Raw genomic sequence first — 25733 nt, forward strand, 5'->3', positions numbered from 1 at the left:
CCTTCTCCCATTTCCCTTCCCCGCTCCTTCCTCCCTAATTCTCTCACTGATATCTTTTCATAAAACTCTATGAATTTTGGGAGTTTTCCTGGTGTCGTAAAAGTGCATACTGTGCCATGGTGATAACAGTAGTGTTGTCACAGTAAGCTATAATTTATATATGAAGATGAACTTTGAGGAAATAGATTATTATTTAGACCTACCATAGAAATAAGAAAATAAAAAAGAATTAACTAATTGGAGGAGCATAACAGTGGTCCCCTATCATCACTTTACCAAGTACTTGGCGTACAAGACACAAAAAAGGACTTGTAAGAATCCAGCAAACAGAATCATCTAGCTTGATACTTAACAGTTGCAAAATGAGAATAGGAGATTTGGCAGAAAGTTGTAACTATGCGATTTTAAAATTTGTGGATAATCTTATGTATGCCCCTACAATTTGGTGTGTTTCTTTGCATTCTTAAACAATATAGAACTTTTTTTTTTAAAAAAAATAAAGACAGAAATATTCAAACACAAGCTCTCATGTCTTAGTATGTTATTTGATAAATACATTGTTAAGCACCCAGGCTAGAGTAAACTTACATTTTACTTCCTCCTTCCCTACAATTCCCTGGTCTTTTTTTCATTTAGTTTTTGAGTCCTTCATTGACTACGTTGCAGTGGAACAGCTGGATGGTGATAACAAGTACGATGCAGGAGAACATGGCTTGCAGGTATTTTTCTTTTTTTTTAATTTGGCTTTAAATTTTATTTCTTTGTCTTTGGTAAAATAACTTAACAAAGCTATGGTAGCCAAAAAATGTTGCGAAGCCCACGCTAGGTTGTACCAACTGATTTGGTGATTTTTCTCCTTAGAAAAGCTTTTATATAGCTCCTCCTAATTGCTGTTAGGTTTCTTAAAATGGAGCTTGGATTTTAAAACAGTCTAATCATCACTGAGATTTGCTTTTATACCTGTGTTTTAGTGACTAGAATGGTCTACTTCTCTACTGATCTCAAGACTGAGAAGTTCTTCCTCTAAGAGTACTCTGTTCTTCTATGTGTCTAGTAAAAAAGCAGCATAGCTCTGAAAGTAACTTTAGAGAGGTCATTTTTGTATCATCAACAAGAATGCCAAATTAACCCCTGGAATTTTAAACACTTATGTGTGTGCACGTGTTTCTGAGCTTTTCAGCTGCACTTTGCTTCACCCACCGTAGGAAGCGGAAGTCCTTTTTAAACCCCCTTGTTTTACTAAAGGTTATTTTTGCAGCTTCCATATACCAGTTTTTGTGAGTAATGTCTATATATTCTTCAGCTGTTCTTAGGAAGGTACAGCATGGTAGCCAATGTATGTTGGCAGAATACAGTGAGCATGAAATTCTTAATTGGTCAAAAACGAGTTTTCTCCTCCATGTTCTCTTTTGGTTTTATTTGTACAGGTAACTTGCTCTTAATGTAGTGAGATGTTCACAGGTGCTTGTATGAATGGCCTAAATTTGAATGAACTGGGTTCTTGTAAGTGTTATTGGAGTAGCTCACGGGAAGGTTGGTGCAGCATTAAGACAGTTAACTTCCACCCCAGTTCCGAACGTTCTTTGGTGCACATTGTGTTGTCCAGCCTATAAAATAAAAGTCCATAGCAAGGGTGTCTGCAACAAACAAGTAGTTTGAGTTGCTAAAAATCTTGCAATTTCAACCCTCTATTTCCTTTAAAATGTCTAGGAGGCAGAGAAAGGTGTGAAGTTCCTAACATTGCCACCAGTATTACATCTACAGCTCATGAGATTTATGTATGATCCTCAGACTGACCAAAACATCAAGATAAATGATAGGTAAGGGTTTTTTTTCATTGTAGAAGTTGGATCTGTTCATGTATTTTATCAAAAATAATTTGCCAAAATCGTATTTTCAAATCGACTTCAAGAGGAAGGTGTGTGCACTGGCATGTTAGAGGTCCCCGAAAGGTGCAGTGATTGAATATTAAGGATCTGAATGATAAATTGAATACTTAAATAGTTGTTTGTGGCTGTTGTTTTGGATATGAAACAAGTGAACGTGTCTTTTAATGCTTTGTGGAACATTATTTGTGCCATCTGTGGAAAGTTGGTACATTCCCATAGGCTGCCACAAGAGTGAGTAGGATGAATAAATAGTCCTCTGCTTTCCCTCCAGCTATTTCCATGCCCACTCATTGTAAGCAAAGGCTGATAATTTCTCAAGGAGATACATTATTGGTTGTAAACTAAATCTGTATTGCAGCAATCTCAGTCTCACCAAGAAGGTGAGACTGCAGCAGTTGAAAGACATTCCAAAATAATGTTCCAGTCCAGTGGCACCTGTACTAGAAAAGCTGTATTTGTGTATTAGAAAATAACAAGTTTTGAGCTTTTCCTTTGGCACAGTGAATCCAAAGCAGCACTATTTCAGTAAAGTGCTCTTACCCATGTTATTGAGGGCATGTTTTTTTCTCAGGTGCATATGAAGATTATTTTTTATTCCATATTAAAACAGTATAAAATCTGGCATTGTATGCAATATATCCTGGCATTGTAACAATAACTTGTTCAATTTTTGTAACTTGTTTTAGGAGTAAGTATTGATGTCCTGTATAATAGCATGTGTCTGTCTTCACTACAAATACAGCTGTCTTAATTCTTTTCAAAACTAGGTTTGAGTTTCCTGAACAGTTGCCACTAGATGAATTTTTGCAAAAAACAGATCCTAAAGATCCTGCCAATTACATTCTTCATGCAGTTCTAGTACACAGTGGAGATAACCATGGCGGACATTATGTTGTTTACTTAAATCCAAAGGGGGATGGCAAAGTGAGTATTGAAAAGCATCTAAAACATATTTGTGTCTTGCAAATATATACTTGCAGTTTTCATAGTGAACAAATCTTTGGAATTTTTGTTCCCTAACAGAAGAGCGTGCTGGCACGCTCACTTTATCAAACAGGGATTTGACTTGTCCATGTAGTTCTTGGCTTGATACTTTTTCATTTGATGCCTATTCTAACCTATCTGGGAAACTTACTTTGTATTTACAAAATGAAAAACCAACAGCACTCATATCTAGTTTTTGCTCTTTAGGGAGGAGCCTGCATTTGGAGGCTTGCCTTCTTCAGAGGAGCAGTTTCATCTCTGCTGTTGGCTTTTGGCAAAAGACTTTTAACTAAGGGAATCTCTTCAGTTGTGTGTGTATATGTGTTGAAGTTCTTCTGCCATCAAATTTTATCCAGCATTTTTTTAGGCTGACTTTATGCTGAAGCAGATATTAATGTTTCACACATTTCTGTGACTCAGAAGTTCAATATCTTTGCAAGTCCCACTGTTACAGGTTTAGGTGACTTGACTGGATTGGACATTTATAGGTCAGGTGCATCTTCCCTTGAGTTGCTTCATTTTGTGTGTACGTGACTGTTCACAGTAAAAGTAGAAGTCAGATTTTGCTGTGAATTTGTTGCTATTTGTCTGTCTGTCTTCATTGGCTTTATTGTTTTAATTTAAAATTTGCTGTAAATTACTTTAAATGTACATTTAATTACTAGATATCTTGTGCATCACTGGTTTTTATTTTATTTTACAACAAATGAGGTAAATTTTCTGAAATTCATATAGAAATGTTAGATTTTGAATAACAGTCTTAGTTCTTTGAATAATTATTTGGCTTTTGATATTCACTGTAAAATGTTCAAATATTTCAGTAAAGGTTTGGTATTTATGGCCTTCCTTATGCTGAGTGCAAGTAGCAGGTAGCACAAATTATACTGAACTAGATTTTTTTTTTTTTTTTTTAAATCATGCTGCTTGAAGAGGAAATTTTAGTTACTTCAAAGAGCTGAAAGACATGCCAGAAATAGGACTAATTTATCATTCAGGAGCATGTTTTTGTGTGTACAATTACATTTATATAAAATTTTCTCTCTAGTGGTGTAAATTTGATGACGATGTTGTATCAAGATGTACAAAGGAAGAAGCGATTGAACACAACTATGGAGGTCATGATGATGACTTATCTGTACGGCACTGTACAAATGCATACATGTTGGTTTACATCAGGGAATCAAAATTAAGTATGTATACTCTACATGTGTTCCAAGTTAGATTAACATATGGGGATTTACAGCTGTATTTTACTTCTGAATTGTTGACGGTCTTCCTATACAAAGGGGCTTTGTTGGTTATAGTTGGAATTTATAGATTCTGTGGGGTCAACCAGCCTTTGTCTAACTTTTGGAAAGTATGTGCTAATCCTGTGTTGTCTTGTCTTAGCACAGTAAGGCAAGACTGTGTATCTGCAGAGTGCTTTAGCCTTGTTATAGAATGGAAAAATTAGTGCGCTAACTTCAATGATGGAAGCTGGATACAATTGATTATAAATATGTACATATATGTATACTTAAAAAATTGAGTGGTGGTAAATATTTTTTTTAATCCTGAAAATGAATATTTAATTCAGAAGTCTGATACATATTTCATGGAAGTAGTGCATTTTGGCTCAGGATGGAAATGCTTCTTTTGCCAAAACATGATGATATCAAACCATGTTATTAATTACAAGATAAAAAAAGCTGGTTTTGACTTCAAATCAGAGGAAAGTCAAGCGTGTATGAAGAAAACTGTTCGATGTAAATCTTGAAATGACATCACAAAATCTGCTTTGTAGGTGAAGTTTTGCAGCCTGTCACAGACCATGATATTCCTCAACAACTTGTAGAAAGGCTACAAGAAGAGAAAAGGATAGAAGCTCAGAAGAGGAAGGAGAGGCAGGAAGCTCACCTCTATATGCAAGTGCAGGTCAGCGTTTGAAACATAGCAAGTTGCAACTAACTTACCATTAGAATTCAGAATGTTGAGCCACCCAAGACAAACCTTGATTTTCAGTTTTTTGGATTTGTGTTTGGAAGTAGACTTTGAAGTGAAATTACAATTTTAGTGCTTGTAAGTATATTTACACGTGCAGCGAATCCTAATGGAACAAACAGTACTGTATGTTGCAGACATTTCTGTTTTCTCTAGAAGTTATGTGCTTGCAAGTAAAAATAGTAAGTTCAGGTGAAAGGAAGAGGACCAGGTTATTTTAAATGGCTGCCCTGCCACTGCACTTTTATCTCCTCCAGGAATTATTTTCTAAAATTAGAATGTATCTAGCCATAGGCTGCAAGCCTGGACTGCTGCCAAACTGAGCTCATCAAGTGGAAGCAGAAGGAGAGAGTGCTTATATTTGTAATTATCTTTTTGGAAAAGCCAGATGGACTAGATTGTTACGAATTGCCTTAAGGAACCCTGTTTATGGCTCTTTCCAGAGCCCATCTGGCAGAAGAAAATAGAACCCATTTTCCTTTTGCCTCCATGTTTCCTTGCATCTTCTTTTTGGTGTTCATAAGTGGAGATATCTGTGAAGTTCAGCTTGTTTTACACTGCATTTACACTAGAGCTTTTTTCAGTGGAGAGACTGGCAGAGTTGCACCATTTGTCTTTCTGTTAACAAAGAATGCATGGGAGCTGTGGGAGATATAGGAAACATTTTAGGCCAGCCTCCTTGCATTACACCAAGTAAAATAATTATGTAGCCCTTTTTTAAGTGCCAAGAATGTTAGAGCACGTTTCCAAGATTGGGATCTAAGCGCAACTGGTTTTTAATTGTTCGGGATTTGTAAGAATTAGTGTACTTTAATTACTTACACTGATTTGACTATCAATCACAGTTTTTTAATTTCATTATAATCTGTATACTTGCAAATTTTCTTCATGAGAACACACATAGTGTTAGCAGCGAGCCAGTGACATTGCATAGTAAAGCATCGTGAGAAGATACTGTGTTGTGCTGCTGAGTTAATATGAATAGTAACCTTTAAACGTAATTTTTCAGATAGTGGCAGAGGATCAGTTCTGTGGTCACCAAGGCAATGATATGTACGATGAAGAAAAAGTGAAATACACTGTTTTCAAAGTATTAAAAAACTCCACGCTTACAGAATTTGTTCAAAATCTCTCTCAAACGATGGTAAGTTTTCTGTAGCTGAATATCTGTATGTATTTTATTACATTATGGTTGTTTCACAGTCTTGGTCTTCTCCAAGTATTGCCAAGAGTCATAATTTAGACCTTTTAAAACAGAAGAACTGTTTGGGTTTAATAAAAGTATCTTAGCGTTTTGTTTTGTTTCCTGTCACAATTTTTATTTATTTTAGGGGTTTCCCCAGGATCAAATCAGATTATGGCCAATGCAAGCTAGAAGTAATGGGACAAAGAGACCTGCAATGTTAGATAATGAAGCAGATGGCAATAAAACGGTAAGTACTCATTGGTAGAGGACATTATATCTGTACATCACCCGTGATTTTTAGTTCTCTTTAAGAATCTGCAAGTTTGGGACATCAGATTTTTCAGGGGTTTAATTTAACCTGTATCTGGTAAAGTTTGGTATGTGAGAAGACCTGAGATTTAGTGGATTGATTTGGACAGGAGAGACGAGTGTGGTGCATGGTTTTTCTTCCATGAAAAAATCATGATCATGATTTTTATGTTAGATTTCAAACAGAAATGTCTTTTTAAGTCCTCCGTTATTTGGGCAAAACCTCTGGATTTAATGAAATAAATGTGTTGCTTAAAATGTAAAACATTGTGTCTAAATACCGCAAAAACCAGTGATTGGTTTCACTGTCTTGTTACTTCTAAAGTGATTTTCTTGCCATAATAAAGATAGCTGTAGGTATATTTTTTTAAATGAAAAAGAAATAGGTCTGTTTTAAATAAAACCTATAACTTGTGCTTCATTAAAACTTCTTTTGTGTTTTTAGATCTGTCATTGTTTCTCTTAATAAATTTCATAAACTTCTCATCATTAACACAACTAAAAATTAATTCTCCCACTCATAGAATGTAATAAAGTTCTTGTATCTGATGAAAATACAGATATCAGTTTATACTGTATTCTCCAGAGACTTTTTTTCTTCTTCCACATCTTTCTACATAGATGATTGAGCTCAGTGACAATGAAAATCCATGGACAATATTTTTGGAAACGGTGGATCCAGAGATGGCTGCTACTGGAGCAACATTACCCAAGTTTGATAAAGATCGTAAGCATATATGCTAAAACTTGAGTAAATACAAAATACTTTTATTTTGGGTATATCTCAGAAAACATTATGCTCTCTCTTTTTCAATGATGACATTGATGTACCCGTCAAACTGCAGTGCTGAAATTAGTTTTTTTTCTCATGCAGTTTTCCCCTCATTTATCTTCAAGTGTAAGGCGATTCACATGTTTTTAGAATCCCTGAATAAATTTTTATATATAAGAAAGCTGATTTATAAAAATTTAGTGTTCAAGAATATTTTAAGGGCATTAGTCAAATTCATAAATCAGACACATCTTTGTTACTGTTTAAAGAAAAATATCTAGGGGATTCTTCCCCCCCCCCCAAGCCTTACTTAAAATTAAATCTTGTTTCTTAATTTGTAGATGATGTGATGTTGTTTCTGAAGATGTATGATCCGAAGACTCGGAGTTTGAATTATTGTGGACATATCTACACACCTATATCCTGTAAAATACGTGAGTTCTAAAATTCAATTTCATTGTTATAACTGAAATTTTTAAAAGACAATAGATTACCTAACTTTTTTTCTTTTAATATTAGTTTTATCACTGAAACCAAAGGTAGGCCACAGAAAGAAATTCTGATTTCTCACAACACCTGATAGTTTTCTTCCCCACGTTGTATCAATGAAACTTTCTGCAAGGCTGGGAGTGTTGCCTTAATACACTGATGGCTATCAGTTAATTTTTTTGTTACAGGCTTGCTGTATTCACCAGGTGTTGCTGAACATAAACAGCTGTTTCAGACTTGCTGTAAAGCTTTGTGATTTGATATTGCTCCCCAGTTTGGGGTTTTTTTTCCCCTTCTATTTCAAGTTTTTTTGTGGAATGTACTTCTGCAATAGCTTTTGAAATAACTCTGGTACACCTTTTCTCTATGGTAGCCTGAGAGCAGCTACTTAGACTGAATTGGGTGTGAGCCTTGGTTTTCACATGGGTTGATTTGTCATTTTGAATGTCTCCTTTTGTTAACTTAGAATCATAGAATAGAATCACAGAATCATTTAGGTTGGAAAAGACCTTTAAGATCATCCAGTCCAACCATTATCCTACACTACCAAGTCCACACTAAACCAATCAAGGGTAGACTAGACTAAACCATGTCCCAGAGTGCCACATCTACCCGTTTTTTGAACACTTCCAGGAATGGGGACTCCACCACCTCTCTGGGCAGCCTGTTCCAATGCTCGACTACCCTTTCCGTGAAGACATTTTTCCTAATATCCAATCTAAACCTCCCCTGGCGCAGCTTGAGCCCATTTCCTTGTACATGCTTTCTACTAATTTTGTATTTTAGCTGTCCTTTTTCTTTGGTAAAGAGATCAACATTTTTCTCTGGGGAAGGAACAGTGTTGTTTCATCTCTTTGATCTTGGATGGCCTTGCACATGTTTTGTTGTGAAAAGTGGAAGGAAACCTTAAAGTCTATCTCTGGGTTGAATGCCAATAAGGGAAGCTTTAATCTGGAAGGCTCGCTTTCTTAGGCATTTTAAAACTATTTATCCAGGGTAGAAAAATAGGTTCTCTTCTTTTTGCAGGAGGTCTTGCTAGCAGTTAGTGCAATGCGTTTCACATTCCTTTTCTTTTCCAATAGGTGACTTGCTTCCAGTTATGTGTGAGAGAGCAGGATTTCCACAAGAAACTAACCTTATCCTCTATGAGGTTTGGATTGATAGACTTTTTGTATAATTTTTGTCTTTTTTTGTGCTATAACTAAAGAAAAACAAGATTTATTAGTCAAAAAAAAAGTTGCTTATAACAATGGTAATTTATAAATTGTAAGCACTCCGTAACTGGAGCTTTGAAGTCTACAGTGCTGCAAGAGAGTATCAGCAGATAGTTAACTTCAAAACAGATTTAAAATTAAACAACTAGAAGTGTGAGGCTTTAAAAACAAAAAATCTCTACATGAAGTCCTACATGAGCAGCTTTGCTGTGCTAAATCTGTGCATATCCTCTGAGTCACAGTGTTAGAGGAGCTAATGCTGCTAACATGATTGGCCATTGTATTGTCAGTGCCCCCCTTAGACAGCAGAGTTGAGAAAATGTTGCATCTTCTCCTTCCTTCCCTAGGTTAGAAGTCGGCAAACAAAATACTTAGTCTGCTAACATGTTTCTGCCCAAATACAGAAATAGTAAATCTTTATAACTGCTGTATTTATTGAGTGCTGAAGATCCAGATCTTGCCAAGGCAAAGTCCTTGCTATAGTAAGAACAAGGAATCGGTTTTTTTAATTGCGATTTTTGTTAGCAGTGATGCTGCTCTCACTGGTGGTTCCAGGGGAGCACACACACTTCCATGCTAAAAAGCAAGAACTGTCAGCTACTTCTACTCTGTGAGGGTCAGGGTTGCAGTTTGATTCCAGTTTGTTTGGATGGGTGCTTTTATCCTACAAGGTCAACCTACAAGTATAAATACATAATATGCATATAGATATTTTAGAATATATGCATTTTTAATATGGCTTTGGGGGTGGTGGTAGTGGGTTTTTTCGTTTGTTTTTTTAAAAAAGACAAGGGAATTGCTGTAGGAAAGTATGCTCACTGATTTTAATAGTGCAGAAATCAGTGTTCGCCAAGTTTCCTGGAAGCTGCATCAGTAGAAAATTAGTCTCTGTATTTTGGAAACTTTTCAGTGCTAACAAGATAATGCTGAATGATAAAATACTTTTGAAAATTAAGATAACTTGAGTGAGACTCCAAAGGTAAAAATGAGCAGCCAGCTTTATCAATAGCAATTAGATGTAATCTTAGCTAAAGTGCAGATACGTTTAATTTACATATATGTACAAATCCATTTGTTTCATTTGAAAGAAGATACAAGTTACCTTATCAGATGATTTCTTTACTGTTGTGACCTTTATTTTTGACTTTTGTTTATTCTGTGATCAACAATTTTTGTTCTTTATTGTAGGAAGTTAAACCCAATTTAACAGAAAGGATTCAAGACTATGATGTATCTCTTGATAAAGCTCTCGATGAACTCATGGATGGCGACATCATAGTGTTTCAGAAGTATGTATTTTAAGGGCCCGCTTATCATTGCAATTAAATCACCTGGTTCACTTTGAAAGCAGAACTTCCTTTAACTTAGCATTTTTAACAAGAGCAAAAGTGTAATTTTCCAACATTAGACATGTTCTCAGCAGTTCTTATTTGTTTATTCAAAGGGGAAATTAAAAAATATCAGTCGTATTTTAATTATCATGTGCCACATGATATAAGGGAAAGAAGGTTTCATCCTAGTCTAGAAAACTAATAACATAAAATAGGTCTTAATATTACCAAAGAATGGGGTTTGGCAATGCGTCTGAGTTCTGCAGCTTTTTACTTGGAGCCACTGTAACTCAGACACTGAAGAGCCTACCAGCATTACACATCTTGGGCTCTGTACCATTCCCACTGTACAAGGCTCTTGGCTTGGAGCTCTTTTCATCCTAGAACTAAACTAAACTGCTTTCCCTTTTTTCCTTTTACTCATGCTTACAGTAAGTTCCATATTGGTCCATGGTGGCGAGATGCTCACGATTTGCCTGAGCATGTGCAGCTCATAGGTGTACTGGTGCTTCAACTGGAGTTTTCTCCAAGGCAAAAGGAGAACTCCTGCATCTTGTATCCGTTAAAGGGATCTTTCATAAGCTTGTCAGGGCTATAAATCAGCATTTCTATGCTCTCACTCCTGATGGTCACACCCAACTGTGTTGCTCTGTTTCTCTCCATGGGCTGACAGTGGGTGGAAGCCAGCTAGTCTATCTTCAGCACTCTTACCCCAGATTATGTGAGATGAATGTATTTCTCATGTCATGCCTTGGAACTCGCATTCCCTGTTGACCCAGTTGGTGTTATGCACCTTTGGCTGGCTGCTGACTCCTGGGTAAGTGCACAGCTTGTACCCTGGTGCTATTTCTCTGCTGAGAAGATAGGGGTACCAGTCAGTAGTGACCCAAACCAGCATCTGTGCCAACTGTTTTGTTTCTGTGGTTCAAGGAGTGCTGTGTACATCTGGCCTCTGTGCAAAGCAGTTAATACCGGAGTATACGGAAAGCTGTGGCAGTGTTAATACAGACACACAGTAATGTTCCAGGGTGGGAGGGAGGGAAGGCTACTGCTAGAGTGCTGCTGTGAAGCAACTGGGATCAGAGTATTGCCAGATTGCCAAATGAGCGAGCACAGCGTGCGAGTGCGTTTGCCCTTGCACTGCACAAAAATACTCAGGGGTGTGGGTTACTACTGACTGTATTAGCTCTACTGTGTAGGAGTGGTGGCTCTTTAAAAACGTTTCTAAACTTTATTTCTGTATCTCTCAACTGTGCTGACTTAATGTAGAACATGTTTTTAAAAGCCCTAACTGCTTGTTTGTTTAACAATGTGATATGTAACAGTGTTATCATTTGTTTGCTCTTGTAGGGATGACCCAGAAAATGACAACAGTGAGCTACCAACAGCAAAAGAATACTTCCGAGACCTCTATCATCGTGTGGATGTCATTTTCTGTGATAAAACCATCCCCAATGACCCAGGCTTTGTTGTTACTTTATCCAATAGGATGAATTACTTTCAGGCATGTGTCCTATTTGTTTCTCTGCTTTTGCTTCTTTGTTCTGAAAGTAACTTCTGTGTTAGTTGCCAAGCATATTATACTTATTTTTAGAAAAGAGTAGATCTGTTCTTGTACAATTTTGCATTGTAGTAATGAAAAATTTAAGGAAGCCACTAATGCTTGTGGGAAGAAAATACTCTAAACCAACCCAGTTTTATTAATCACGAGTTATTTGACAACAGGATTCTTTCTTGATATGCTATTCTGCTCTGTCAGGGAAATAATATTCTAATGAAATCATGCGTTTGCTTTCTAAGTGACATGTAAAACTTGCTCGACTTATTTAGCTGTTAAAAGAAAAATACCTTGGGAATCTAGTGATACCTATTTTCTGCTTGTAATATCACCAACAGTATTCATTTTGTAGACGCAACTGTATTACTTCCTTCACACAATGCTGTTTAACGCTCAGTGGCACTAACAGGTCAAACCTGTTGTGTTCATAAAGGGTGGCCAGGGAGTGTTTAGAAGAGGAAAACTGGACAATGTAACTTTTAAAAAAAAAAAAAAAATTAAAATAAAGTTGGTTTGATCTCTTAAGAGCCTGAGTAGATTTGGCTCCCTGCAGTTCTCCTGCAGTTGCTTTTGTCAGTGTCAAAAAGATCACTTAAAAACAGACAAGTTTCTGTCACCAAAGGCAGGAACTTTGAGCACCTGCTTATACAGGGGAAGTCAGGGATGACTTTAGCTGCAGTTCTCATAGTCTGCTTTTCAGCAATTCGCTTTCTCTTATTTCATTTTTACTTGAAGTGTGTAAGTTCTCTATAGTTTATTTTGGTAAGGGAAAAATAGACAGAGGATCCCCATGCTTTTTGTGAGGCAGTGACATGAAATATAATGATGGGAATAATGTGGTGTTATTACCCAGCAAGCTGACTTCCTTGGAGTGAATTAAAGAACAGTGGGAATGTTCAAAGAGCACATCTTGCTTAGTTCCCCAATAATACTATAATTAAAAAAAAACCCCAAACCAACAAAAAACAAACAAACAAACAAAAAAAAAAAAAACAAAAGAGGAACTATTATTTTAGACTTTATGGCCTTTTGGGGATAGTGATTAATTGTAATAAATCAGACAGTTTCCTTTTTTTTTTCTTTTCTTTTTTTTTCTTTTTTTTTTCTTTTTTTTTTCCCTAGTGTATCTTATTCCATGTCAACTGTTCAGGAGCAAAAGATACTAGCTTATTTTGCTTTGGAAGTATACACAGTGGGTGTCTCTCAGAATTTCAGTAGCATAATGTTCCTGATGTGTAATGAATGACTGTGTGATTGTAGAGCAATGTCATAACTGTCTGAAATAATTCGGAACTCACCAAAAATTTTATTTATTTATTTGCAGGTTGCAAAGACAGTTGCGCAAAGACTTAATACGGATCCGATGCTATTACAGTTTTTCAAGTCCCAAGGGTAAGATGAATTTCCTTAGTGTTCTGTGTCTAAACTAATCTTTAAAATAATTAGCCCAAATATAGATATGTATAGTAGTTAGTTTGTAGCTTTTTCCAGGTATTAAACTAATTCACTAATCCTTTACCAGTAAAATGTTAGTGTTCTGGCATGCACAGCAAATTGCATAGTTTTAAGTATTGCAATGGCTGGCTCTAGAGCCTCAAAGAATTGCACATTTTAGAAGAGTTCTAGTAAATGTCATTGAAAAAAGGTGCATTTTAAAGGGTGTTTAAATTTCTAAAATCATTAATTACTTCAAAGCCTTACTGTATGGGACAAATTATTAAGCTAATGTAAGTGCTGTTTCAGTGAAGGCAGATTTCTAGAATGGAGGAGAGCAGAAACAAGTGCACATAAAAGCAGGATTTTTGCTGATTTTACAGGTTTAAATGCAGGAGTTACTTCACTGATTCCCCCCACCCCCTGCCCCAAAGTCTGCAAATGAGGTTTTATGAAGATGGTGATGATCTAACAAGTTCACAGCTGCTAAAAGGGGCATTTCGCATTAAAGTGGTGTTCTCAGGCACAGTTGTGTAAAACTTGATTTGAATCTGTATAGAACTATAGCAGAAAACAGCATATTAGTAGTTACATGTATATGCTGCAGGAATAATGCACAGAAAAAAATTACATCATCTTTTTGTATTCATGTAAATGTAGATTGCTTTTTATTAACCTGTAGGTATCTTCTTTCATCATCAATGAGCCTGTTGTAATTTGAGTAGCTCTTCATAGTTTACAGTGCTGTGGTCACTCTGGAATTTGCTGTGTCATATGCCTCCACAAATTAACTTTTCACAATCTAAAGCATGTGCTGCTATACTAGCAGTTTCAGAGGAATGTATGCCTGCCACCCAGCAGCATTAAAGGCAGGCTTCTAAACGTCCAAGAGAGTTAACACACACGGTGAATAGTATTTCTGTTCCCATGCGCTCACCTGTTTTTAAAAATCACTGAAGCACTGAATATAGTGCCGCTTAGGCTGTGCTAGCAATTATATGAAACTGGAAGCCAGGAGTAAAAATGTACTTGGTACTTTGATTTACTGAGTAGTGGTGGATTGTAAAGAGATATTTATGTTTATCTTTTTCCTTGTGTAGTTATAGGGATGGCCCTGGTAATCCTCTTAGACATAATTATGAAGGTACTTTAAGAGATCTTCTGCAGTTCTTCAAGCCTAGGCAACCTAAAAAACTTTACTATCAACAGGTAAGACTCTTTTGTTTTTATTGGTGTGAATTAAAAAAAAAATAATTCTGCACTATACAAAGTATGCCTAAAGTGTTTTTCTTTTCTTCCTTAAGCTCAAAATGAAAATAACTGATTTTGAAAACAGAAGAAGTTTTAAATGCATATGGCTAAATAGCCAGTTTAGGGAAGAGGTGAGTGAGGCTGGTTGTTATATGCTTGCTATAATTTCTATGTCAAAGCTGGTATGGCTGTGATTATTGTGCTGTTCATGCACTGTTGTTCCTGAAGAACGCAAAATTAGAACAAAGTTGTGCCTTATGTAAAAAAACCAACCAAACAAGCAAAAAAACCAACCCCCAATCACCAAAAACCCATAAAAAATAAATTTAGAAAAATTGTACCAGTCTGTACAAACTGTACAAACAAAAAATTTGAAGATAAAATAGATGTTCACTTTAGTAATTGTTGTCTTTTAAAGATGAATTTTTGATGAAGAGAAGAATCCAGTGTATTCTGTGCTTTAATATGGTTGTTGACATTTTCAGGTTTTCTAATGATTTTTCTGTTTCAAATTCTGTAGGAAATAACAGTATATCCAGATAAGCATGGGTGTGTGCGGGACCTGTTAGAAGAATGTAAAAAAGTTGTAGAACTCTCTGAAAAAGGTTCAGGGAAATTAAGGTAAAGCTGGAAGATTTTGTTTTGTTTTATGTGATCATGTGGATTTTATGCAGAAAAGTCTCCGTAGAATTTAAAATACTGTGGGAACGATTATTATCAAATGAAGTCTGCTACTGTGTTAAAAATAAAAAGCTTCCAGATTCACATTGTTAAGAGAGTTCCTATTAACTAAGAATATAAATCTTATGTAATTATTTATTTCATATTTCATGAAGTTACATCCCTGAGATGCATAACTTTCATCAATTGCATTTGTAAACTCACAATTTAATAATTGTTTCCAAGCATTTCATGCTGTTGCATTGATGATTTTTTTATTATTATTTTTTTAATGCTTTTCCTGTCTACTTGTTTTTAAGGCTGCTAGAAATTGTAAGTTACAAAATAATCGGTGTCCATCAGGAAGATGAGCTGTTAGAGTGTTTGTCACCTGCAACAAGTCGAACGTTTCGAATAGAGGTAAATATTACTTTAAGAAACTTTAAAACTTTACTTTGAGAGAAGAAACTCTCTCAAGTGGTAGCTCTCTCTTTCTAGATTCTGATTTTCAAATACTGTGATACTTGCAGCAAGCCAAATTACATGATAATATATATGTATTTTTAAAGATAATCCTTCTAAAATTTTTCCTTTGTTCCATCTGCTTCCCCGTAATGATTTCATTCTTTAAATTTTTATGTATGTTTATTATAACAATACATGAAGACTTGCTAAGGGCTTGTCCATAGAACATTTGCTGCCCTAGCAATAATTCCAAGGTTGGTTTGAGGACTCATGATGTAAATGTTTATGCATTGAACCCACTTTGATACTCTAAGCTTAAGTATTCTGGAAGATTTTGTTTCCTTTTCTGTTAAGTTTGAGCTTCTTGAGCCCAATTTTGATACTTACCATGTGATTTTTCTAAACATTTCATCATGCAAATCTGTCAACTTGCCTCAGATCAGAAATTTAAAAAAAAAAAAAAAGTTTCCATGTAAACTGTAATGAGGAGACGACAAGACGCCTGTGATATTCCTATCAGCTACTACTATAGCTGATAGAAGATTTCATGTCAAAAAAGCCATTTGGGGAAGCCAGGAGAATATTTACTGAGTAGGGGAAGCTGAAATGCTGTCATGCCAGGGATGAATGACTCTTGTAAAAAGACTGTCGAACAGCATGGTTCTTTTAATTGTTTTTAAATAGACCTTGTTTTACATCAGTAACAGTACATCAATTATGCTTGTAGTTACTTTTTGGGGAATTTTTAGCTGATTGCAGTCATAATTTTATGTCTGGATCTAGGAAATTCCTCTGGACCAGGTAGATATAGATAAAGAAAACGAGATGCTTATCACAGTGGCACATTTCCACAAAGAGGTTTTTGGGACATTTGGAATTCCATTCTTGCTGAGGATACACCAGGTACAGCATACCTTCCTTTTACTACCCATGGGATTATATTGATGATGATTTCTTAATGTACTGTCAAAGAAATTGATTAGTATAAAAAGTGTATAGGAAAATACTGCTCCTGGATAAAAGGTGCTGCCCCATATATGCCTTTTTACGGTTAAATCATTTACCACCTCAGTTCTCTTTTGCATTTACAGATCGTTTAGTGTTTCAGTGAGCCTGTGCAATATCTAGAAAGTAGGCACTCGGGATCAGCCAGGGACTTGAAATACTATCAAAGCAATACTAGCCCCCCTGCAGACAGACAGACATACACACAAGTCCCCCAACAAACTAGAATCCTATTCCTAATACCACTTTAGTAATTGCAATGCAAACTTGTTGGCAAAAGTGGCTAGGCCATGGTTGCTTGGCTTCTTACTGAGACACGATTATGAAAAATGAGTTTGCTTTCTTGAACATTTTCTAAGATGACTGCATTTCATAACTTCTCTGATTTGATGTACTTTATCTTCTACGGCTGGAAGTTAATACAAGAGTGAAAGCTAATTTTGAAAGCCTACTTTAAATTCTTAAGTTTTTATGTGGTCCTGCTCCAACTGAATGCCACTCTAATTCTTTTAATGTCAAAGTGTATTTCTGGGGGCAATTAGCTATTTTCTTCTAAATTTTTCAGGTTCATGTATGTTAGTTTCTATGAAAATTACCTACTTTTCTAAAAGTTTTGGAACGAGAAATATGTCCCCATCTCTGCATCCCATAGAGTTTTACTATATTTCCATATTTTTAATCAATGTAGAGTAAAACCTGTATGTTGATTTCTGGAGGAAACCATTTGCACTGCATTTCCCTGGCCTATGATCATATTACTGATTTTTTTTTAAGTAGATGGTATCCATCACTTTTTTTGGCAGTTTGCATACACAGCATGCAGAAACATACTACAAAAAGCTGCTAACTGAGGGGGAACATCACAGGTGTAGAGGTTTTAAAAAAGTAATATGCTTAGGAAGGATGTGTAAATTTTTTCCCCCAAAATTCCTATTCTGCTGCTAATTTTCTAACTTTGTTTCTTAACTTCAACCTGACTTGCACATACCACTAGCAGTGCTTGGTCCATTTATGGGACAGTTTGCATAATGATGAATCCATAAGACTTACAGTTGCTGAATTTATAGCAAGTTGTATGTTTTTATTCTATATTGTAGTGGATGATGTTGACGCTTGTGTAATTTTGTAAATAACTGAGAGATTAAGGCAATGTATTTCAATGAAGCTTGAAGCAGGAAACATTAACAGCACCCCCTTTTTTCCCTAGATTTTTTTGACATTAAAAATATTATTCTAATTATTAGGGCGAACACTTCAGAGAGGTTATGAAGCGGATTCAGACAATGCTGGACATACAAGAAAAAGAATTCGAAAAGGTAATGGGAAGTTGGGAGAGTTTTTATTGCTGATTAGAGACCCCAAATGAGTTTATTTTAAGAACTCGGAACACCACAGATCTGAGATAAGTGTAGATTTTGATCAATAGAACAGTTGCTTGACTTAATGCTTTTTCTGAGAATAATAAGGTAGGGTGTGTAGGAGTAGTATTTCTGTCCTGCACCAAAAGAGATACTTGGGAAAACATTAAAGTAAGCTAGAAAAGTTTAGGTGATGCAGGACCTCTAGAGGCCACCCACTTCAGGTTCCTGCTCAGAGCAGAACTAGCTTGAAGTTAAGTCAGGTTGCTCAGGTTTTTACCTAACTGCAATTCAAAAGCTCCCAAGGATGGGAATTCTGCCTCATTCTGGACACTGTATTTTAGAGCATCACCACTACCATTGTGAAGACACTTCTTTTCCTTACGTGTAATCAGAATTTTTCATTTTGCAACTGGTGATGGTTGCCTCTTGTCCTTTTGCTGTGCAGTTCTTGAGAAGAGTCTGCTTCTGTGTAACAATTTTCAGTCAGTGGAAGGCTAGATGCCCCTGGTAGCCTTTTCTTCTCTGGGCTAAACAAACCTATTTCCCTTAGCTTCTTGTATGCCATGGACTCCAGCCCCCTACCTGTCTTACTGGACTATTGCTGCACTTGCTGCAGTTTGTTGCCATCTCTTTTTCCCTGCAGGGCCTGAACCTGGACACAGTATTCCAGATGCAGTCTCATGATTTCCTGAGCATTCATTTTATCCCATTGTTGAGGTTGTTGATGAAGATTTTAAATAGGATTGGCCTTTATCAACCCGTGAAAAATACCACTCATAACCAGCTGCGAGTTAGACTATGAAATTAGACTCGAAGGCTTTATTTTAATGTGGTACCTTACCAGGTTTTTTATTTCATTTTCATAGTTTAAATTTGCAATTGTAATGATGGGCCGACACCAATATCTCAATGAAGATGAGTATGAAGTGAACTTGAAAGATTTTGAGCCCCAACCTGGTGAGTTGTTAGACAACCTGACTATTCTTTTGACCTGCTGAAGTTGCTCTGCCAGTTGTTATAATGTGATTATCCTTAACTCAGGATGTAGAAAGAGATTGTTCTTTGTACACGAAATACATTATATGTAGTAACTAAGCAAGTATTTATATACACTTGTGTGCACACTTAACACTGTTAAGTGTCTATGTTAGTCTGAGAATATGTAATTTACAGGCACATAAATAACTAAATAATCTGTTTCCTTGTGAGTAAAAGTTTGTATTTGAGTGACCAGATAGATCAAATATCAGTATAACATACTTTACAGAAAAGAGTTACAACATTGGTTGCACCGTATCTGTATTGACAGCCTGCTCACTTCTGCATTTGATTCTCACATTGTTATTGGAGTATGTGCTTGTGTTATTCCTAAAAAATATTAAGGTGCATTCTCATAAGATTCTTATTTTAAGTGTGCTGCAAAGAGGTATTTGAATTTTCATATTCATTGAAGGCGCTTCTTGTTTGTTCTTGATAGCTTCAATGAATCTGAAGTATCTAACAAGAATATTACATACATGAATAGAATGCTGTTTAGATTTTATTTTCCTAAGAGGTGATTCACCAAGCTACAAATGCAGCTCTGTTCTGAATTTGCCTGTGGATGGTCTACCATCTTGTTTACTTGACTGATATTTAAAGCTCTTTTCTCTGAGGAATTTACACATAGAAGAAAGCAGGTTAATCCTCCAGCAGTTCCACCACAGTCACCTTTTGAGAGTTTCAGCTGGGAATGGCACGTTTGAATCTGCAGCCAGGGCTCTGTTGAAAGCCCTGAATTCATTGGGGGCTTTTCCCCTAGCTTAGCTGAGTGTTCCTTTTTGTGATGTTCTCTGGTAGAAATGAGACTGAGGACAACTTGCTCTCTGCAGTTGTATTTTTCTGCCAATTATGAGCTGGTTTGTGTTGGCAGGTTGTGCTAGGGCCAAACTTTCTCAGGTATTTTTTCAAGCTGTGTTCTCGATTTATGCAAAGAAATCCTGTAACTGTCCATTTATTTCAAAATGCAGAGACAGTTAGACTGATACCATTAATGAGTCCTTTTCAGGAACCTAGCAAAGAGTCCTCTCATTGTGGTATGTTACACAGCCAGGTTTACAGCCAGGTTTATGGCTCACGGTTGTGAATATGAGGGGACTTGCCAAAACTTAGAATGCCTGCATCTGCACAAATCATCTGTGAGCAGAGAAGTGTGTCACTGGAGGGGTCTCTGGATGACAAACTCGGAGGTGGATGTTTCTCCATGGACAGATAAACTCTCTCTTGTGTGCTCAGAGCAGGCAGAGTCCTGATTTTATTCTGAGAGTCATCTTTCTGGGGCCGGGAAGGGGAAGGCAATAGTCTGAAACGAACTGTCGGACTTTCTGAGCAAAGCAGAGCCAATCTTGCCAAAACAACGCGAAAGACTAACCAGGTAACTAGGTCAAAAGTACAGAACATGGCAGAAATTGGAAAAGGGAGAACTTGAACTGTTTGTAGGAGTTGGGGGGAATGTGAGATTAAAGGCTTTTAATTTGAGAGTTCACGGGAAGTTGCCCCTTTGATGTAATACACTTTGTTAGAATTCATTCCCCCCCCTGAAATTCTCCCATGGGGTGATAATATGATGCTCTAATAATGCTTTCTTATCTAAGTAGTATTTCAAGGTATGGGGCTCAGGCATTTCTACAAATACAAAATTTTAACACGTGCTCAACTGATTGAACCAAAGCTTTGGCATTCTCTAATTTGATTGACATAGCTGATGCCAATAGTGTCGCTCTGCTTTCTAGCAATGATTGTGGTGGTGCTAACGGTGTAGGACTTCATTTCTTTCTTTAAAAGACATTCAACTGATCTCAGCAAGATTGGCAGTTCTCTCTTATATTTGATATTGACCATTATGTCAAACAAAGGACAAATAATTTTGATTGAAGAAAATATATCCAAAAATGCAGATGCAGGCAACCAAAAAGGTCAACTGTTTCATGCTTTTAGTGGTTGCAGTTGATGGCTTTGAATGTAGGAGTGTGCTTTTCTTGCTGGGGGGCTATTTAGTTTCTGCCTTTATCATTTCACTTCAAAGAACATCTGATGCTCTGCATGGAGGACATTTTAAAAGATAATTTCTCTCATTTGCAAGAAGTGTGTGGACTGTGGTTTTTCATGAAAACTAGCGGTAGATAAAACCATACTGGGTCGAACAAGTGAAAAAATCTGTATGTTTTCTTTACAATCTAAATATGACTAAATTTTTTTTTCTCAGAAAATAAACAAGAGGTCAGTTACATGATTTCTTAATTAATGGATTATTTGCATTTTACATGTATTTAACAAATATTCCCACCTAAACCATGTGATAAGAATAACAATACAGCAAAGATAACTTATAACATGGCAAATACTATAGGTTGTCATATTTAGATGATGGATGCCTTCCTGTTTCAAACAGGCTCAGCACTTTGAAAGCTGGTACTTTGTGCCTGTGGCCATAAATTATAACAGTAGCTTTCTTGCTTTAGCACCTACTTCACTGCTGTGAACTCCTGTAAGTGACTGAAGAAGAGAAAAACCAGCTACCTGATCCAGAAGCAGCTGTAAAATGTATTATGGGAAGGAAAGCAGTGGTCAGGAAAGACGCCTGGTTGGCTGTGGACTGTAGGACTGTTCTGTAGTCCTCTTCCATACCCTGTGATTCCTAGCAAAGTGTGAACAGGGCACACAGGAGTAGTTCATGTAAAGGAAGCTTTCCAATTTAGTCTTAAAACTTCATTATTTTTTTTCTCTCTTCTTTTCTAGGCAACATGTCTCATCCAAGGCCATGGCTAGGGCTTGACCATTTCAATAAAGCCCCAAAGAGAAGTCGCTACACTTACCTTGAAAAAGCTATTAAAATCCATAACTGACTTACTTAACCAGATTGTCAAGGCAAGGGACAAAAATAAGTGTGTGTGTGCACCTTTTTAACAACTGTAGAACTTTGGTACACGTGCACTATATCTGAAGTCTTCAGCAAGAGGATTTGCTGCTGATGTTAATTTTATTTTGTTGAGGCTGTTCAGTTTGGCTTCTCTGTATTATTGACTGCCCTTTTTGAGCAAAATGAAGGTGTTTTTATAAAGCTTGGATGCCAATGAGAGTTATTTTATGGTAAACGTAATGCAAGGCAATTGTCAGCATAATGAGGGAAGAGTTTAGTAGAACAGTTGACATTGGCAAAATATTTGTCTGTAGTACGTTTATAGATGGCATAAGCTGGCTGGCTGCCCTTCCCGGTGTGGTGTTCACCATCACTGCAGCTAGTAAGTCTTATGTTTAGGCTCACATCAGATTTATTTCCTTCAGTTATACTTTAAATGACATTTTTGTGCATTTGTAAATGCAAGAAACTCACATGATCAATAAATAGCAATCTCTACTTCATTGTGTACATTGTTGGCACTTATTCGGGATTTTTGTCTCCTCCAGCTGCATAGAATCTTTTTTAATAAACTAGTTTTCGTTTAATTTAGTCACTACTTTGCATCCCGTTTTGCCAAATGGATGCCCTGAGTCCTAAAAAGAGATATTTGGGTCTTTTATTAAATTTTCAAAAATACCATTGCAATTTATTATGCCATCTTCTGGCAAATAGAATGACACTCAAAAGTTGGCAAAAGCAAGTGAAAGGATTATAAATATCATAAATTTAGTTAACATGGGAAGAGATGGGGAAAACACAAGATAGCCTTTTAGCACAGAGGGCATGCTCACTAGTGTTTAGTAAGCTGTTGACTTTGTATAAAAAAGGAGGAAAAAAAAAGAAAAAAGAAGAAAAAAAAGAAAAAATGAAATTGTATATTTAATGAATGAACATGTACAATTTAACACTTGGAGGTTAATTTTGTTGGGTGAGTCTGCAAGTGAATTTCACTGATGTTGATATTCATTGTGTGTAGTTTTATTTCAGTCCCCAGACTGCTTCCTTTTATTTTGGAGCTAATGCCAGCCGCGTGTCTAGTTTTGAGTGCAGTAAAGATAGAATCAGCAATTCACACTTAATTTTACATTCTTTTCCAGTATTTTATTTTGTTTCTGTAGCCGCAGTGTACAACAACTCTTCCTGTATATTGCCTTTTTTTGCTGGAAAATGTTGTATGTTGAATAAAATTTTCTATAAAATTTTTCTTCGGTGAGTGATGACATGGACATTGAAGAAGATTTCTCCTCTCCTTGGAAAATAGAAAAACATTGGGAAATGTTTTCATTTGTGAGGTTTTGCTAAAGGTGTGGGTTTTTTCTTAAGTGTTGACAACTGTATAACCCTCATATTTGTTGTTTTGGGGGAAATTTGTGGGGTTTTCTGTTCAATTGTTTTGGGTTTTGGAGGGGGGTTTTGGTTTTGTTTTTTTACCTCCTAACTAGTTACATTTGAGCTTAACAAATAAAAGATTTTCTGGGAAGGAGCCATGTACAATTAAGACAAATGGAAAAATTATTTTACTAGTTTGTTTGTAAAGCTTGTAGTAGAGTCTTTGTGGTAGACTTGACTCTGCCTGCCTGTACAAAATTCTGTGGTCCAGATTCTTAAGTCAAATATTATAAATGGTGTAAAGTGAAATCTGGAGTCTCTAAAGGTAAGCTCTCTTAATAGAGTAACAGATTCCCACCGTAACATGTTCCCTGTATTCATAATGAAAACAGAAAGTGCTTAGAAGCTTCCCTTTCTCAGACGTATCAATAAATATTTAGTAGGGGTTGTGTACATGTGATGGCCTTCATACTTTTTTCCTGAGATGGATTACTGAAAACACCAGCAAGTATTTTTAAATTAAATTTTAAGACCTATTTCATTCTTTTAGCTTTAATTAATCGCTCAAGTTTTAGGTATGTTTGGATTTCTTTTTAATTTATATCTTGCAGTGCTTTTAACTGTCTTATTTCCAATCAAGGCAAACTAGTTTGTTTTGTCATCGGAGTGCGTAGGTTACAGGTAGAGGGAAGTGCTTAAATGGCATGCCTTAAGTGGATAAAGCTTTCCTTTGATTTGTGTTTGCATCAAACTGAGAATTTACACCACCGTCCGAGTGGTGTTTTTACTAGTACTTGGATTGTCCCTACAGGCTTTTATGAAATGTCAGGGTTTGTATTCAAAATATTTCTGTAAAATCAGAGACTCTGGTCAGCAGTAGTAAGCCCTAATCACATTTTGTGACTCTAAGGTAGACTGATATAAAATTGAGCTTGTATCTGAATGTCACTAAGTTTTCACATTAATTTGAGATGTTGGCAGCTTTTAGGGAATATCGTAAGAAAACACAATACTTCCTATTTCAGAAGAAAATACCGCTAACAAAGTAAATTTTGGGTGCCTTTTTGATTTTTAGATGACTAGTCTTTACATGCTTCAGTATTTGTGCTGTTCCAACACTAGTTTTGAAAAGATGATACTTTAAGGCATTCCGTATGCACTGTCTTCAATAACTGAAGTGTATTTATGAAATTTTTTTTGGAGAACAAGTAACTTGTTATTCAAATGTGGAGGAACACACACCTATGAAGAGGAAGACAGGGGTTTTTCTCAGGTGCAGTATCTTTGTTTAGTTCATTCTAAACATTTACAAGAATACAGTCTTCAAAATTACCATGCTTTCCATTCCTTATTCTGATTTTGGTATTATCTGGATAATAGACAGTGAACGCATGAAATTAAGTTAACGATAATATAAGTGTTAAGCAATAAGGATGTAATTTCATGGTACACAGGATCAGAGCAACATGATGTTAATGGCCCATCTGAATTCTCCCTATGAAAATAGCAAGCGTTGTTCCTGTAGATTTACATAGTGCCTTTTATCCTAAAGGATTGCATAAGCGTTCTGTGAAATCTAGGCAAATCACACCAGTGAAATAGTTGCCGACTAGAGAGTGACAGCCAGCAAAAACACCCTTTATACAAGAAGGCTTGCTTAGCAACACCAGGACAAATCTGTGCTGCTGCAAGACGCGTCGGAGGGATCGGGCCGATGTCGTACTGCAGGACGTGCAGTGCCTCCCGCGTACTGGATCTACCTCAGCTGCTGCCCCTCCGGAGCTGGCACACCAGCATCCCGCTGGCCTCCCGCTGGAGCTTGGATCAGCCTGTCCTGCGGGCTCTGTGCTGGCTGCAGGCGTTGGTGCCCAGATCTAAGCTACGCTGTGTTTTTGCTATTTAATATCCTTTGTGAGAAATCGTTTTCTGTAGGAACTGTATATAATGTAAATAAAATAGACTAGGATAAACACTGGATTGGTGTCTTGTCCACTCATTTTAGAACAGATTGGGAGTGAGAGCTTATGGTTTGCTCAGAAGCCAGGGTGATTTTGGTTAGATCAAAGAGGTAAATTTTGCAAAATTCAGCCAAATTGTGTGTCAAGAATGATATTCATAGTGTAGGAGAGCTGGCCAGAAGGTAAATGCTGACTTACGTGGCAATTTCCAGGTTTTGAACTCTCCTTGCTTTTTTTCAGAGGAACTAAACAAGCATTTGGATATTGAGGTGGACAGTGTCATTTGGTGTGGTGAGCAGCGTGGTGTCATTTATTGTTAGCTTTTAAAACAGTCTGGTCTTTAGGGTCAGAAAAAGGGGAAAATGTTCATGTGTGATATACCCGAATCTGGCTTCAAATCTGTGCCCGACTTAAGTTCTGTCCCAGGTGATGTTGAAGTTAGCTGTGTACCAAGAAGGGCAGGAAATTAAATTTGCAAACCACCAGGCTGTAGCTGGAAGCCTTTATTTTTTTATGGAATATGTGTGTAAACTATTGTGCCTCCAAATATTGGTGTAAAAAATGTTCTAACTACTTCTGTTAAATGTCTCCTGCACATCTTAAATCATGCATATAAAT

The 25733-nt window shown here is 36.5% G+C and overlaps 1 protein-coding gene across 5 annotated transcripts in view; it reads left to right on the forward strand.

Annotated features, from left to right (window-relative positions):
- Positions 1-24891, forward strand: part of USP7 (ubiquitin specific peptidase 7) — a 77058-nt gene extending 52167 nt beyond the window's left edge. For 2 of the 5 annotated variants that reach the window (XM_075718221.1, XM_075718220.1), the window contains 21 exons: positions 637-719; positions 1711-1820; positions 2657-2813; positions 3919-4063; positions 4657-4787; positions 5863-5997; positions 6185-6286; positions 6970-7075; positions 7462-7554; positions 8692-8759; positions 10012-10112; positions 11505-11658; positions 13037-13104; positions 14247-14355; positions 14451-14528; positions 14918-15018; positions 15378-15477; positions 16306-16425; positions 17772-17843; positions 18755-18845; positions 21666-24891. In XM_075718221.1, coding sequence (XP_075574336.1) covers positions 637-719; positions 1711-1820; positions 2657-2813; positions 3919-4063; positions 4657-4787; positions 5863-5997; positions 6185-6286; positions 6970-7075; positions 7462-7554; positions 8692-8759; positions 10012-10112; positions 11505-11658; positions 13037-13104; positions 14247-14355; positions 14451-14528; positions 14918-15018; positions 15378-15477; positions 16306-16425; positions 17772-17843; positions 18755-18845; positions 21666-21772 — 2231 coding nt within the window. In that variant the 3' untranslated portion in view covers positions 21773-24891. Of the gene's footprint in view, positions 1-636; positions 720-1710; positions 1821-2656; positions 2814-3918; positions 4064-4656; positions 4788-5862; positions 5998-6184; positions 6287-6969; positions 7076-7461; positions 7555-8691; positions 8760-10011; positions 10113-11504; positions 11659-13036; positions 13105-14246; positions 14356-14428; positions 14529-14917; positions 15019-15377; positions 15478-16305; positions 16426-17771; positions 17844-18754; positions 18846-20162; positions 20221-21665 lie in introns of those variants that run through there. The other 3 variants (XM_075718223.1, XM_075718222.1, XM_075718224.1) reach the window with 3 other exon arrangements.
- Positions 24892-25733: the final 842 nt, after the last annotated feature.

Source organism: Pelecanus crispus, chromosome 11, assembly GCF_030463565.1.
Source record: "Pelecanus crispus isolate bPelCri1 chromosome 11, bPelCri1.pri, whole genome shotgun sequence".
NCBI lineage: Eukaryota > Metazoa > Chordata > Aves > Pelecaniformes > Pelecanidae > Pelecanus > Pelecanus crispus.